Source organism: Neodiprion virginianus, chromosome 2, assembly GCF_021901495.1.
Source record: "Neodiprion virginianus isolate iyNeoVirg1 chromosome 2, iyNeoVirg1.1, whole genome shotgun sequence".
Classification (NCBI taxonomy): domain Eukaryota; kingdom Metazoa; phylum Arthropoda; class Insecta; order Hymenoptera; family Diprionidae; genus Neodiprion; species Neodiprion virginianus.
Window position 1 is genome coordinate 15627774 of NC_060878.1, and position 16314 is coordinate 15644087.

The window sequence follows — 16314 nt, forward strand, 5'->3', positions numbered from 1 at the left end:
TCATCGTAAACGTCTAACTGAAATATTAATGACTCGTCGTTTTGATTTTTTTATGCATATCTCGTTTTTTCTTTTCGAAATGGGTTCGTCGAAGAATATTCAACGATTAGCAGCGTTGCGTGGACCTCTGTAGGTGACATTGCCGAATAATTGATCGATCGATCAGTATCAGATATTCTACCTTATCGACGTGAACGCGATCGGATTATCAAAGACTGTTTAAATCGTTACATATTACCACAGATCACAAGTATTTATATAATTATTATTATTACCATACTTATAGCTTATAAAGCTTACATTAAAAAGTATGTAATTAAATGATCCAGATTATGTGTACACGTCATAAATACCCCTAGATCGTGCCTCTAGGCAGTTAGATCACAAATTTAAACTATGCGAGTAGCTTTCGAACTTAAGATATACTATTTACACACAATCATTAATTTGTTCTTTCTATTTCTTTTATCTAATAAAAAAAAAAAAAATCCGAATACTGATAAGGGAATAGCTGTGAATATTTCTTTAGTAAAATTCAAACTTAGTTTTATTAGAGATTGTATGATTCTTACCGATTTCATATTGGCCAATTTTATTTTAAGATTCCGAAGTTTCTCGGACGAAGAATTTTATCTTCTGAACGGTTCAGCTGAGACTTTTGGAATTGGGAATAATCGAAGACTCAAATTCGTTTCACATCACGTACAGTCTTTCGGTATCTTTCCACGAAATGATGGAATATGAAGTCCCGTTTCTTAACGTCTTCAAATAATTTCACATTTGTTATCTATACACGTGCTAAAATTAACAATGTAGCTATTTCATGCATTGCAATCCCGCCACGGTGTTAATCGACTGGTGTAACAAAGATAAATGGTTTATGCTGTTTAACGAATATTTTTCTTGCAGAATTCGGAGTTTAAAACATTCCGAAAACTGTTGTAAAAATAACGTGCAATTAATTCGATGTAAACATTTAAACTTTGTAAAAGATCTGGAAACAAAAATTCAATCACTCACCACAACTGGAGAATAGGAAAATCAAAACTACGCAAATTTTTTTTCTGTTGCAGGAATTCATGCTAGAAAGTTTTTAAATATTCATGATTTGGTTTTTGGAGAGAAGGAAAAAAAAAAATTATAACAACTAAAGAGATTTAAAAAAGACTGTAGTGCCATTAAAGAAATTAAAATATATCTCACAAAGTAAATATATTAGAAGGTCAATCTTTTCTGAAGAAAAAATTAATTTTGAAAATCATTCTCAAATAAAGGTCGATAAAAAGAACTTTCTTATCTTCTGTAAATTGCGCAATGCTGTTATATTATTATCCGATAAAATTCCGAATGTTGAGAAAAAAAATTATACGCCTATATTTATAGAAGAATAGTTGTTTCGAATTTTTCAAATCTACTTTGCAACGATTAAAATTTTCTTGTTTCATCGGTGAAAACTCAGTCGGTAATGCGGAAAATAGTAGAACGAATTTTCTGCAATGGCGGATGGCGCTAAATTTGTATGGAAAACAAAGCTGGGTTCGATTTAGGTTACCAGAATGGGTCTTTCGTGATTAAATTTGCTCTTTACACCCGAAAATATTCTGCGTCTAACAAAGCGTACAATTCAGACTGGGAAGTATTTAATATAAATCGACTTGAGGTCCGAGTACACCGTGAATATGAATTCGTGAAATTCTAACTATAGCAAATAATAGGTCTGTAAGGAAGGGTGAGAGGGGAAATTGGAACTGTTGAAATTAGGGTGGTAAAAATAATAAAAATCAATGTGATAATTGAACCAACAAAATAAATATAATATATTGACATTTGACACACGCCTCATACTGACCGATCCGCAGCTCTGAGCCGACGTGATTCATATAAATCCGAGTGCTCTACGATTAATGCATCTACAAAAAGTACACACGATTCCCAAATTACCCAGACTAACAAGTGAGTCTTGTGCAAATTGTCGAGCACCAAGAAATACGTCAACTCGGCTGTTTTAAAACCGAAGCGCAGTGGAATGATCCGAGATTTATACACTTTTCTTTAATTTTTTTAAATCTTTTCTGTATTTCTAAACCGATATCTAGGTATTATTTGGTTGAAGGAGACCAGAATAAGCAATACAATATATTTGATTCAACTATGTATTATATATATATATATATAATAAACACGGCAAGCGCATAATAGAATGTAAGTCGTGCTTGTTTTTTCTTTTATTTTTCTTCAATACACCATCGTAATGATGATTCTGGCGAATTAACTGCGACGGACTGAATATACAAGCCTATTGATTATTAATGTATTTTGATTATCGGTTGATTTTTGTCTTCTAACAATAGGCGAATCGTGTTTTGATATACTAAATATATTCCGGATATTCCACTGCCCGACATATACATATAATTATATTATCTATATAATATATAGAGGTACAAGCATCAAATGCTATACGTGAAAAAAAAAGTAATAAACATTCTACAAAACAGAAAATAAAACAAATAACTTTTAGTTATGCGAATAATAATAATAATAATAATAATAATAATAATAATAATAATAATAATAATAATAATAATAGTTTTGACGAAATGTAATTGGCTAATAATGTCCAAACGAATAATGCATACATTGTAGAACTATATTCATAACGAATATTGCAGCAAAGACGAGAAAAAAAAAACACGTAACGTGTAAACAAATGGATAATACATAACGTACAAAGAATTGTAAATTTCACTAGATTCTTTAGAAAAAAAAATCTCTCCAGCTGCTTCGATGTTTGACCAAGACGTAAGATAATCAATTTCACACGTACCTATAAATTTATATTATATATGTATAATAATAATAATAGCTTATGAAATATGAAACAATTGGTAACAAGAATTCAACGCCATACTCAATATTTTCATCCTACAATAATGGTAATAATAATAACAATGACATATGTAATTAATAAAGTTATGTAATAATTGAAAATAATAATAATAGTAATAATAATAGTAATAATAAAGTAATAATAATATGGATATGAATAGTACTGAAATAATATTACAGAGTTCAATGCATAAGATTAGAATATTAATAATAATAATGTGGGGTTTCATTTCAGTTATGTTTTCTCTTTAGTTTCGTTTTGTTCTTAAGCGACCGAAACAAGCGTATAATATTATAAATCAACGTCATTAGAATCGTCGCGATGTTCTATGCAAAACACACACAATTTATTTATAATACGATAAAGGAATGAATAAATTTTACTTTCAGGAACAAAAATTCGATTTTGTTTGCTACATTTATAAGAAATTCTTTGCTAGCTTGAGAGAGAAAGAAAAAAAAAAAAAAGAAAAAGTGAAACAGAAATGAAAAAGGGACAAAGAAGATGAAGATCATGGACTCGCATATACATACATATACATATAGGAGGTACGTTTAAAAAATACAAATTAACTTTTTATTTGCCGATTTTTTCGAGCTGGATAAAATGTTAATCACAAAATGTTGTTAGATCTTATATGGAAGAAAACTGGCAAAAGTATATAAATGTATAAGTATATACAGACGCATGTCCATACATATAAAATTATTAAGTACATTCTTCGTTGATGAATGATTATAGATGGATTTCGCGTCGACGTTAAATAGCGATTTGGATCAAAATTTTTTTTTTTCTTTTTTCTTTTTTTTCTTGCAAATCCCTCTTTCGTAAATTTTGTCAGTATAATTCCGAGTCAAGTGGTTAAATACGACTTCAAAGCTTCATCTCGCCGATTTTCACACATTTGTACATAAAATGTTTCAAAAATTTTCTCACTTCTCCGCAATAACAATGAACAAAACATGTTCGAAACGAGATGACAAGAGGAGAAAAATATGTAGATTGAGGTGCAACGGCTTGATTACAAGTTTGCATTATAATCCTTTCGTAAGTATAGAAATATAGGATAAACATCAATACTAATAACAATAATGACATAAAAATAATAATGATATTGATAATAATAATAATAATAATAATAACAATAATAATAATAACTATAATCGTACGTAGTAATAACGACAAACAATATTTATGATAATGATAATAATAAATTTCTGACTAGGCTCTATTTTGTGTGCTTTGATTGTGTATCAATCGTCATTATATCCATCGCTATTAGACACTCGTACTTGAATTATCGTGAGCTGATTAGTCGTATGTTAACAATTTACATGTAATGCAGTACATCATTTAATAATATAAGTACATCGGTTAAGACACGTCTTTGGTATCTTGCTCGAAGCTTCTCTCAGCCTTCGCCTAGCCGAATATTAATACATGAAATTTAATCCCGCTGCAACCGCGATTGCGATTATAAATGTCACGTTTATCGTAAGATTCGCGTTCTCGATTTTTGTTTTTTTTCCTCACTATCGATTTTCAGTTAATCTATGGATAATCCGATGAGAGTTTAGAATTTCACGCGCAATTATTACGTTCGTGAGGTGAATGGCAAAAAAAAAAAAAAAATACAACGTCGATAAAAAAGAAAACAACATATTTTGTGTAGCACGAGAATAGAAAGAAAGGAAAGAAAATGCACACTTTAAACTATTGATAAAGCGTAGCGAATTAGGTATCAAATCACTGGTAATCAATTCTGTACATTATAGTTTCGATAACGAGTAGAAAAAAAAAGGGAGAAATAAAATGTTGACAACGAAACAAATAAAAAGAATAACAAAAAAAAAAAAAAATAGTTTGCACCCAGCCACAAACAGATATTCATGGTGAAATTAGGACCTAACTCTTAAATGCCACACGCGGTCTACTGGACCCCAGACGATGTTTTATCGAAAACATTTATATGACCTCGCTCGAAGTGGAATCTGATTTTTTTAGACGTTTAGATCGAAGTTACACCACGCAATCTTCCAGAAAAATTATTCAATTACATGTGGAAAAATTTTTATAACAAAGTATTGAAAACTCTCGGAAAAATTCACACATTTTCATCCTACGGTCCAATGAACCCTTTGAAATATAGACCCTGTCGTAAAATTCTTAGGAATTGTGACAATTAAGGGTTAAGTTTGTCGTTAATGCGCGGCTGCAGCTGTTAGGATATTGCGTTTCTTCTCAAAATACACAAATATGCATACATGGAAATAGAATAACGGTGAAGGGGGAAAAAAAATGTGAAATCAAATATACCTATTTATATATATACTTGTATATGAATTGTATATATTTAAAAGAGAATTACGGTATGTGTGCCAAGACGTATAAAAATCTATAAGGTACAAAAATCGAATCACTTGGTAATACGTAAGGGATCGGAAAAAAAAAAAAAATTGATTAAAAAAAAAAAAAAAGAAAAATGCACAAAAGAAAGAAGTTGTCAAATGACGAAAAAAGTAGGCAGAAGAAACGATAGACAACTTTGGTAAACTAAGAAATAAAAACAAAATACAATAATAAAATTACCGTGCACAAAGCAAAAGCAAAATGTAAATTATTCATGTTTATAGAATATTAATCAAGCGAATCGCGGCAAAACGGCGAGCATGTAATAATATAATACGTCAGTTGAAACGGCAATAAGTTTTTTCTTCATTTTTCCATCAATCGAGTTATGCATGTATAATATAATAATTCCAATTCAGTGCTTCAATTTTTGCGAAGTGAGGATGAAAAAATTAGCCCAAAATTGAACCGTTCAAATCAGCCGATAAGTTCATCGGATTTTTCTTTTTTTCAACCAAATCAATCGAAATTATTCAATCAAAGTGTGTGAAGTTTGTACAAATAGAACAAGACTGTCTATAATCGTGTTAATACGTATTTTCTTGTTTACTTTTCAATTCTATTATTATTTTTTTTTTTTTTTTGTTGCTGTTATTCTTTGTCGTTTTCCTTGAAAAACTGAGAGGCATGATATAAAAACCGACTGTCAAACGCATTATATAAACGCACACACCTGTATATACATAATATATATATAGATATACGATTACACAATTCTATAGTCGAATATAACAGATGCATGATTTATACCTATAATAGTGTATAAGAATTGTATGTGTATGTATGTATCTATGTAGGTATGTATATGGTACAATCTTATACAAAGTCTTTACAAAAAAGTGTCTCTTATACGTGTATTAATTTTATTACATAACATATGTATACGTGTATATATATATATATATTATATATATATTATATGTATGTGTGCGTGTATGTATATATATATATATACACACACGCGCGCACACTCACACACACACACACACACACACACACACATATGTATATAAATTTTATTTTTTTTTTTTTTACTCTCGAAATCATTAATGCACGATGATTTCCATTTATCTATTTATTCTTTTCCTTTTTTTTTTTATCTCGTTTCCTTTGTATACAAATGTTAGAACGAGATATCCGAGTGCCGCTTTGCAATCACACGCATATACATGTTGTGTATTTTTGTGCATTGGTTATACGTATATATGTAATGTATACACAATAACAATTTTTTCATCATTAATTTGTCATCACTATTGTTAATTTTCGTCCACGCCTCTTCATACATAAGCAATCATTAAACGGGAACAAATTAAACTGTATATGCATAAATATTATATACACAGACATCGTTTTGTCGTTTTCGTTACCGTACGATATAAAGACGTAAAGGTAAATTTTCCCTTTTTTCTTCCCCCTTCGACCCCAAAAATATTCAATTCCGATATTAACTTGATAAAAATAAATTTCCAGTCGTAGTTTATAATAACGGTGTACACATAATTTCATGCATGTTTAACAGTAATTGTGTAATAATAATGCTCGTAACATTTTGTGTATGTGTGTGTGTGTGTGTTTAGTATTCGTTTCTCGTACATCGTTTCGAATGTGTACGTATTTTCCTCGCGTATATAATAACCACACATATTTACAACGAACATAATCAATATTATATTACACGTTATCTGTTTTGTAGTTTGTTTTCAGTGTAGTTGTGCGAAAAAATTTTTTGAATCCGCGTTTCGTGCAGAATAACATTCATAAACACACGTACTATTTATATATAAAAATTTGTTTATACACGTATATACGTATATGCACGTACAAATATGCAAGTTTTGTAGAAAAAGATTAGGATCATTTATAATGATATCCTATGATATACCGAAAAAGAGGATACTCTATATTTTTTCTTTTCAATTTTTCTCACCTCGCTCACGTTTCCTCATAATTGCGCATTTATCTGCGGATTTAGTACCTCGTTTTATTTTACAGCGATAATATTACACGAACAATCATACCAAACAGAAATGTGTATTCTTCATCTATCACTCGAATAATTAACTACATAATAATATAATGGCGAGGGTGACAGGTGCATGGTGAAGTGCAAGTTGTTACAATGTGGGTGAATTTGGGACTTTGGAATATGGAAAAGGTGGGAACGAGTTATTAAAATGAATTTATATATCGAGCGAGGGACGATGAGAGCGAGTTTCGATATATATATATATATATGTATAGGTTTTTGAGGGTTTTGTGTATGTGTGCGTGTGTGATTGTGTGTATATATATACATATATATATATATTATGTATAGGCACCGACACATATACGAGACTGACTGAGAAACTGATCGTGACTGACTGAGACGGACATGGCGCGGCGACTCCGGTCGAATATATGGTCACATGGTCACATGGTCACAGGCCACCTGCTGGCACACAAACAACACGCGGACATGTTAGTCACCACCACACTGAATAAACAACCTTACCTCCGCTCCGAGCCGGCCCGAAAATTCTCCGATCTTTCACGCAAATTTGTAAAACCGCCTCGCAGCCGCAAGAATTTCATTCATTTAATTTATCGGGATAAAGAAGCGCACGCCTTTGAGGCGTCAGCTGACACCTGGTGCAGCCGCCATGTTGGACTTCCGTGCTGAAATACGGGACCTCTCACGAACCTTTGAAACTGAATAACGATTCGAATAATCGCTCAAATCTATCGGAACTCGGTGCACATGTTCCCTCGTTTCTACAGAATACTGTTCGACTTTATTCGACGTGAAATGACGTTCGGAAGTTGATGAAATTCTCGCCAAAATAACAGCTCGCGATCGTCGGATGGTCGACGATTTTTAGCCAATGTACCGAAGTGTAAAACGAAGAAATTACTCGATGATTCAATTTTTTGTCGATGGAGATATAAAGAGATTTGTTATATTGTAATTTTCAATGCTATTTCGCGAGTTGTGAAAGATCAGTGACGATGAGAACGGCTCGCGCGTTGGATTTAAATTTGAGAGGTACTCTTGCAAGGCATCGCACCATCTTCAAACCTCTCGCTTTGAGAGAAAATATCGAAAAGGTATCGGGATCCGGTAAAATAGGGTCGAATGAAAAGCTGTTTGTTTTGAGTTAATTATTTCGCCGTCATCACAGAATCGCAGAAAAATTTTCCGCAGTTATCTTTGCTTTGATTTCGTGACAATAAGTTGAATGACGTTGAAAAAAGTGGCAAGAAAACCCTTTAAATGTTAAATACGATTGCATAATTCTGAGTTGAAAGTCTTTTGCCAAAAGATAGCGTACTCTGGCATGTTGGATCCCAATATGGTATGATTTTCATACTTTTCTCACTCGATACTCTTCGGCAATAAAAATAGACGAATTGCAAGTTTTTGGTCCTTTGATGGGCGATGTCCGTGGTCCAACACCACCCCTCCGTTTGACGGTGTTAGTTCTAACTAATAAAGCTTCACAGCGTAATTAATTAACCCGTTAGGTGAAAGAAAATAACATAATAATACAATAATAGTAAGAATAATGATGATAATAAAAACAGTAGTAGTAGAAATAATAATAAGAATAACGATAATAATCACGTGACACGTGTATATAACAAACAGTCTTTTGAGTTTGTACTTTGATATTATGCCGCATGGCAGTGCACTAGCTCCTAAAACGAGCCGAAATATAAAACACTGAAAGCACGTATTAAGTTAGAACACAGATATCAAAGCCTTGCGAGTTTTCCCTTCAATTCAAGATGTTACCTGCGTATGTATAACATCTTCCATACAATGGCATAAATATTGTATGGTTTTCAACTGCGAGAATACTCGCAAGGCGTATTATAGGTACAGTTATGCAGGGAGGAATGGTGTTTTTTTCATCTCTCTCCTTTTCTTCACTTTCAATATATGTATATATATATTATACATAATAATAATATATATATATATATATATATATTATAAGAATACATTAAATAAATATATACATATATAAATATGTATATTTATATAATATTAAATAATCTGCAGTGTAAATATGAAATAAATAAATAATTTTACATACTTGAATTATAACGAGTATTCGAGCCAATAACGTACTTTTTAAGCTCATTCCGTCAAGAACTAGTGCATAATTATTATCAATCATAATCTGATAATGTAGATGTATATATATGTAGTATGTACGCACATTTCCTTTGATTTTTATATAATTTGGTAACGAGCGTGTCGTGATAAAGTGTGATGCATGAATATTCGTATTACGTGTATGATTCTCAGGAACTCAAGCTTTGTTGGCACGAAGGGTGAGAAAATTGTCAACGATAAAACGGAAACAAAATAAAAAGTAAATAACAACAAATCGTTGGTAAAAATTATTTCAGGACTAGTACGCGTTATTTATCGAGAGAAAGAGGAAAAAAATTAATGAGCAAATAAAAGAATACAAAGATAAAGCTGTGAAAATAATAGTAACGATAATAATACTTTGTACAAAGGTGACATAACTAAGTGCATATCACTTTATAGGTACATGAAGTTCTCCACACATTTTAAGAGCGTGATAAATTAAGCTCTTAAGAAAACGTTAATGACGACACGTAACTACGACATAATACAGTTAAACGTTACAAAAATAAAGAAAAAAAAAAACTGTATGTGTCTTTGTATGGGAAGAAAAAAATATATATATATATATATATATATACGTAATTTACAAAAAGACAAAAAGAAGTCAACAAATCAACATTGAAGAACGAAAAATCATACGTATAATGTTACATGTATATAATGTGAATTCGTGTGCATGCTAAATGTTTATACAATATACGTATATATTCAGCATAAAATGAAAACTGTTCTGTTTTTATGCGTAATGCATGTAACGAGTATTATATTAAATTTTTTTGTAAATATTTATAAAATAACAATATCTTCACGCGTGTAAAAAGTTTTGAATAATCGTAAACGTGCATGTAAATTTATTCGCAATTTATTCAAATACTAATTAGACAAAAATAGCGTCTGTTGCGTTTTAAAAATCAGGAAACCAAAAATGAGAAAAAAAAAAAAAAATCGAATTTAGAAATTGAAGAGATTTTCTTTATGATAATTGAACATTTATATATAAATACATATATATCCTAACGACCTCGATTCTAATAAAGTTCTATTAATTGTCTCTGATATATCACAGCAACGATAATACGGTTTGTAATTTCCCTAGTTCGTTTTTCGTACAAACGATGACTAATATCATTTAGGAGATAAAAGGGATTAGCTATACAACTGTAAATATTTCTACGGGTTTGGAAAAATAATTTACCATGTATAATAAATAATGTCTTTGGAAACGTACTAGACTATTCTAAACCCAGAGTTTATACCGGCCAATAGTATAAGATATGAGAAGTAAAATAACGAGATGGAAGTCCAGAAGATGTTTCCCCACTCATACAATACAACTCGCGTGTTTATTTTCAGCTTTGCAATGTTTCAATTTTTTTTATTGATATACCGCTTTTGTAAACAGGTAAAATTCTCAACATCTTTGATAAATTCAAAGATGATTTTAAACGAAAGGAGTAGAAAATGAAAAATTTGGTCATTTTTCACGTTTAACATGAATTGAAATATTATGAATTGAACATGGGTGTTGTAAACCGTAAAAGAAAAATGCAGACTCTGGCGGAAATTTTCCTCTCCGATTCGCAAAAGTTTGGGAATAACGTAAAGCCAAATGATCTTAGAATATTTTCGAATTTTTTGAAACTTCCATTGCAACTAATTTCAACGTTTCGTGGTTATCTGATTGTGATCTTTTTTTTTTTCATTTTTGCAAAAGCGAAATGGCCTGAGAAGTCTCACGAAAAATTTCCCGCCAGATGAATTGATGAAAATCTTTCTTTCCGTTCGCTTCAACCTTTTCAAAGTTAACCTAAAATGATTCTGTAAGCGTTTGCTTGTTACTATATTGATCGTTCAGTCAGAATTTTCTTTTAGAAAGTTGTCGTTAATGGCTCGGGACTTGTTCCGATATTTTTCTCGTGTTTTGATGGGTGATTTGTGTTGTAGCGGAAGGTACCTACGATAATCGACGACGGTTAGTAAGGCCTCGACGCTTCCTTCGACCGTTTCAGCTGTACTTTAAGTCGCTTGGTGCCGATCTGGAAGCCGTTCATCGCCTGAATGGCCGCCTGGGCACTCGCCGCGTTGTCGTAGGACACGAAGCCTGAAATTAACAGTAATTGTTATCATTCACATCGGGCGATTCAAACTTTCCCGCTTTGTAGCAACCCTGGCAAACATGGCGCCTGTTGGAGCGATCAGCTGATCGCTTCCGGCTGAGTCCGCGTGAATCAGGCATCAGAAAGTGCCGTGAAATGTGCCAAGTTTTAGTTTCGTTGCGGAGAATCGATCGGGAGCAAAAGATTACGTGAGAAACGAGTTTTAAGTCTAAATATGGAACTTACCGAAACATTTGCTCAGGTTTGTCTGCTTGTCAATGAAAACTTTCGCCGAAACAACGTTGCCGAACGGTAGAAAAGTAGATGCGAGATCGGTATCGCTAAATTCTTGGGGAAGGTGGTAAATGAATAGGTTTCCTCCCTCAGGGCCTTCGATCTGTTTCCCGGCGGGACCGGAAGTGGAATTTTGAGCTGCCGCTGCCGCGGCGGCCGCAGCTGCAGCGGCGCCGGTGAATGCCGGAAACCCTGGAAAATGAAAAACGGTTGAAGGGTTGGAAAATGCTGAAGAATAGCTATTTTCGTATCAAGGGCGTAACGTTTTACACCCTAGTGCGATCCGCTGCACGTAAGTCGGTGTGATTGCATGAGGGTGTGCAGTGTCATGTCCGTGATGCAAGCAATATTTTTCGTCCCGGGTAGGCATAAAACGGAATTTCAAGATCAGGGTGCGGGCGTAAAATCTCGTTTTTGGCCTACTATGACGAAAAATTTCTTTCATTACAGATTCGCTCTTCAATCTTGCAAAGCGTGCTAATTAGCTATTACACCATAATCATAACTATCAACCAGCCGAATGAGGTATCAAACAAATAATATTATCACATGCTGAAAATTACTAACGAGAAAATTTTTATATGCATTATTATTATTTTTATTATTATTATTGAAATCACTATGATTATTCATACACACATAATAAAGTAAGAGTCAGAAAAATTACACAAATGCTTGGCTTTTTAACTCAGTGATTTGTTTAGTGTTTTTTTTTTTTTTTTTAGAAAAAGTCGTATATCATAAGTACGGTCAATGTATCGGGTGTTTCACAAATGCGTTTATCCAACATCTGTTTAAACGTGTTAGATATTTTTTCTACGAATCGATCACTGTCACACTTTTGGCCCAAGTGCCTGGCTAGGTTTTCAGTAAATGTATCTTTGCGCGTCACAAGATCGGCGCCGCAGTGTCTAGAGTATATTTTGTATGTCACTCGTCGAGTCAAGTTGTATCAAATTCTGGTTTGACACAGTAAGTCGTTATTATGCAGAAATTAATCAAATTTAATCTTCTAAAATCGACGAAAGAAGACGCGGAAACAAAAATCTAATTCCGATGTCAACATTTTGTCACTTGGTCGAACTCCATGCCTCGTAAAAAAGAAAAACCTTCGACTCTATCCAACCGAGAAAAAACATATTCAGAATATCGAAGATACCTTGACTGTGGCTGGATGACAAAATTATTTCTAGAACATCGAGATACATAAATCAAGAAATCGATGGTTGGAAAGGATGTTGATCAATAACTCAGATCCAGGTTATAATATATTGCGCAGCGAGTGAGCAAAAGTGTCGATTCTGATTGTGAGTGAGCATGAAGTTAGTCGGATATCACACGTAATCAGAATCGTCATTGCCCACGAGTTAGACATAATATTTTTCTCAATACAAATGTAAAATTAGGCGATTGACCGCATTTCTTAATTAATTATCTGTTATGGTAAAAAATAACAAGATACACGACGAGTTAGCGGTGGGAGCGAGAGGGAAGTTAGGGACAGTTGCGGGGGGTGGCATGCAGGAGGCAAAGCCCCCGCCGGAGAGTTGGAGCCCCCCCCCCCCCCTCCCAATCGAAACAAAAATGTAGATTAGAGATAAAAAAAAAACCCGAGTTTCTTTTCAAAATTAAACTTTACAACAATTTCAATTCTTGTACAGAAGAATAATAAATTTCTGTTTTATATTCTACTTCATTCTCTGTATTTCTATAATTCATTTTTATTTCCGGCATTTTATTTAGTTATTTATTTTGTTATTCTGAGTCATCTTTAACTGCAACTTATGTAGACCGTTTTTTTTTTTTTTTTTTTTTAATTTCACGTTATTATCGTACATTATTTACTTTAGAACATAATCGGAAATATTTTTGTTTTTTCCACGCCAAGAAATGTTTATACGCTGCCTTATATTTTTCTCGGGATTTTTCCGGAATCAAATTGTTTTTGATATTCTTAGCCGCGTCTAAGATTTTAGTCGGGAGTGAATTATACCTTCAAGTCCCTCATCTGAAGCATTTTTTTTCACCGCAAGAAAACACTTGAATATAATGCAGGAGAAAAAATGCAGCCAATGAGTACACGAAAATTGTATAACCTCAAACACGGTCTTACATACAGTTCTGGAAACTCGCTCGAAATTTTAATGGTGGGGGTGTCCTCTTACGTTTCGCCTAGTGAACACGAGTGTCGCTGCTATCGAGGGATTCAGGCTGTGTGAGAGAGACGGTAACAGGTTTCAAAACCACGGACGGTCAAGAACCTGTTTCTATCTCACTCGCACAGCCTGAATCCCTCGATAGCAGCGACACTCGTGGTCACTACGCGAAATGGCCGGTGCTTCAACCACCAGAGTTTCCAGACCTGTATGTAAGACCGTGACCGTGACCCCGACTGACGGCGCTGACATCTTGAGCACAATGAAGAAGCTACCGCTATTTGTGAGACACAATCACGAGACGGGTGGTAGAGGGCGCCACTGTATGGAGGATATTTGCTATATTAGTGGGCAAGAACACTTTTTGTTGTCTAGTGGAAAAATGGTTTACAATTTCGCAACGCGCACGTCATTCGATGAGAAATGGTGTGTCTTGTCTATTTTCAGCAGGTGGCCAAATTCGCTTATTTTTACATTAAGATTTGGGAAAAATATTTTCCGGGATTATTACTAATACGGCATGGGGAAACTAATTTCCATTAAAATATGTCCAATCGAAAATTTGTTTGAACGGTATTTGTACTACACATTTCACTAATAACTCTAGCCCACACATGAAAATTAGAATGTAAAAAAAAAAAAGCCATGTATGAAATAAAATAATAAATTCAATCGCGTCAGGCAAAAATAAAGATGACGACAAGTTGCGACGACGTAGGCGTAAAAAGAGAAAATAAGAAATGAGAGGAAAAAAAATAATGGCAACTACGGTCATTTGATGAAATTACTCACTATGCAACTCTTTCTTTTCCACTGTCACCGTTGTCTTTCCAATGAGAGCTTTAATTCGAAATATTCTCATCAGATCTCGGAATGCATGTATTATTCTATCATTTTCATTATTATGAGATGAGTCTTATATCGATTTGAAGAGACATACATTTTTTTTTTTTTTTTAAATATTATGGTTAGCTGTGTTCGATAACATTACTTAATATTGATCAAACAAGCGTTTCCCAAACTTAAACTGTTATCGCTTGCATTAAAAATAATGCAACTGACCTGCGTATTGCTGCAAGCTGGAATAAGCGTTTGTCAGGGAATCCTGGAGGCCGTTGAGAGGTGCTCCTGTCAAGGAGTTTAGCGCTAATGACGTCACAGGACTCAAGTTGCCTCCCGTCGACCCTGGAATAACGTATATTAGATAGAATTTTTTTTGTTTAGACTTATTTGCAAATACCAAAACTAATCAGGGTGAGATTTCTGTTCGAAGAATGTTTTAAAAAACACAAAATGTGTGAACAAAATGTAAAATATTTTTCCTATACATAAAATAATTATGAGAATTGAGAAATTACGTCATGACCTTGTTTACGTAATATTGGCGTTTACGAAACAATTGTTCATGCAAAAATGTTCGACTTCTTTTCTGTTTCATTTTTATAATTTTGGCACAAAAGAAGCTCAAGTTTATTTTCTGCCAACAAACGAAAACCCGATGAAACATTCTTAAACCCTTTCTGTTCACCTCTATTTGAAAACGACAAATCAGGGTCCATTTTTAAGATTTTCAAACTTTTCAACGAGATTTCAAAATGTTCTTTCTGCTTATCCAAATAAGACCCTCGTTTAAAACATCAGGGAAGAAATATTGAAAGAAACAAAGGAAGATCATTCGTCTATGCGATCTACGTAAAACATAAAACGAAAGCAACGATTTGTGCAGTGATTTGAACAAAACTAAATCACAATATGTAGTCATAACAGTAGAAACTAAAAAACCAGAACCACACGTTTATCGGTATATATATAAATACATAAATACACAAAATCAAAGTATACGTGACCTATAACTGATCTTTGAAAGTTATGAAAACAAGACTGTGGCGAATATATACGAATTCCCGTCAGATTAGAATAAACAGAAGGTGAATTGTATAAAGAGATAGATTGGATTGAAAACAGCGAATGATTTGTTCCGCGGCGCAATATTTAGATTACCAATAACTAGCGAGTCAATTATTGCAGCTGTAGTTTAGAACGATTGTTATGTAAAATGGCCGCAGCAACGCGGTGATAATGGAGAACTTAATTGTGGATCAAACGGTCTGCAGGCGTTAGGTATACGAAAAGTAAATAAACTTTCGAGTCGAGTAAGAAATTGCTGCGAAATCGTACGAATCAATTGATTTTTTAAGTTCCATGCTAAGTATAGCCAGTCTGCTGCGGATTCAAGACGGTGATATATATTTTATGGAAGAGTTCATTTAGAAATTAATTGCCGGCGTAATGTTACTTGGCGCTATTTTCGTTCAACTTTAA

The 16314-nt window shown here is 33.3% G+C and overlaps 1 protein-coding gene across 13 annotated transcripts in view; it reads right to left on the reverse strand.

Annotated features, from left to right (window-relative positions):
- The window catches only part of LOC124297845 (CUGBP Elav-like family member 2), a 374143-nt gene that overhangs the window by 3027 nt on the left and 354802 nt on the right, over window positions 1-16314 (reverse strand). For 11 of the 13 annotated variants that reach the window (XM_046749176.1, XM_046749184.1, XM_046749177.1 and 8 more), the window contains 4 exons: window positions 15055-15177; window positions 11789-12028; window positions 11405-11547; window positions 6262-7736 (listed from right to left, as the gene is read on the reverse strand). In XM_046749176.1, coding sequence (XP_046605132.1) covers window positions 11420-11547; window positions 11789-12028; window positions 15055-15177 — 491 coding nt within the window. In that variant the 3' untranslated portion in view covers window positions 6262-7736; window positions 11405-11419. Of the gene's footprint in view, window positions 1-6261; window positions 7737-11404; window positions 11548-11788; window positions 12029-15054; window positions 15178-16314 lie in introns of those variants that run through there. The other 2 variants (XM_046749174.1, XM_046749175.1) reach the window with 2 other exon arrangements.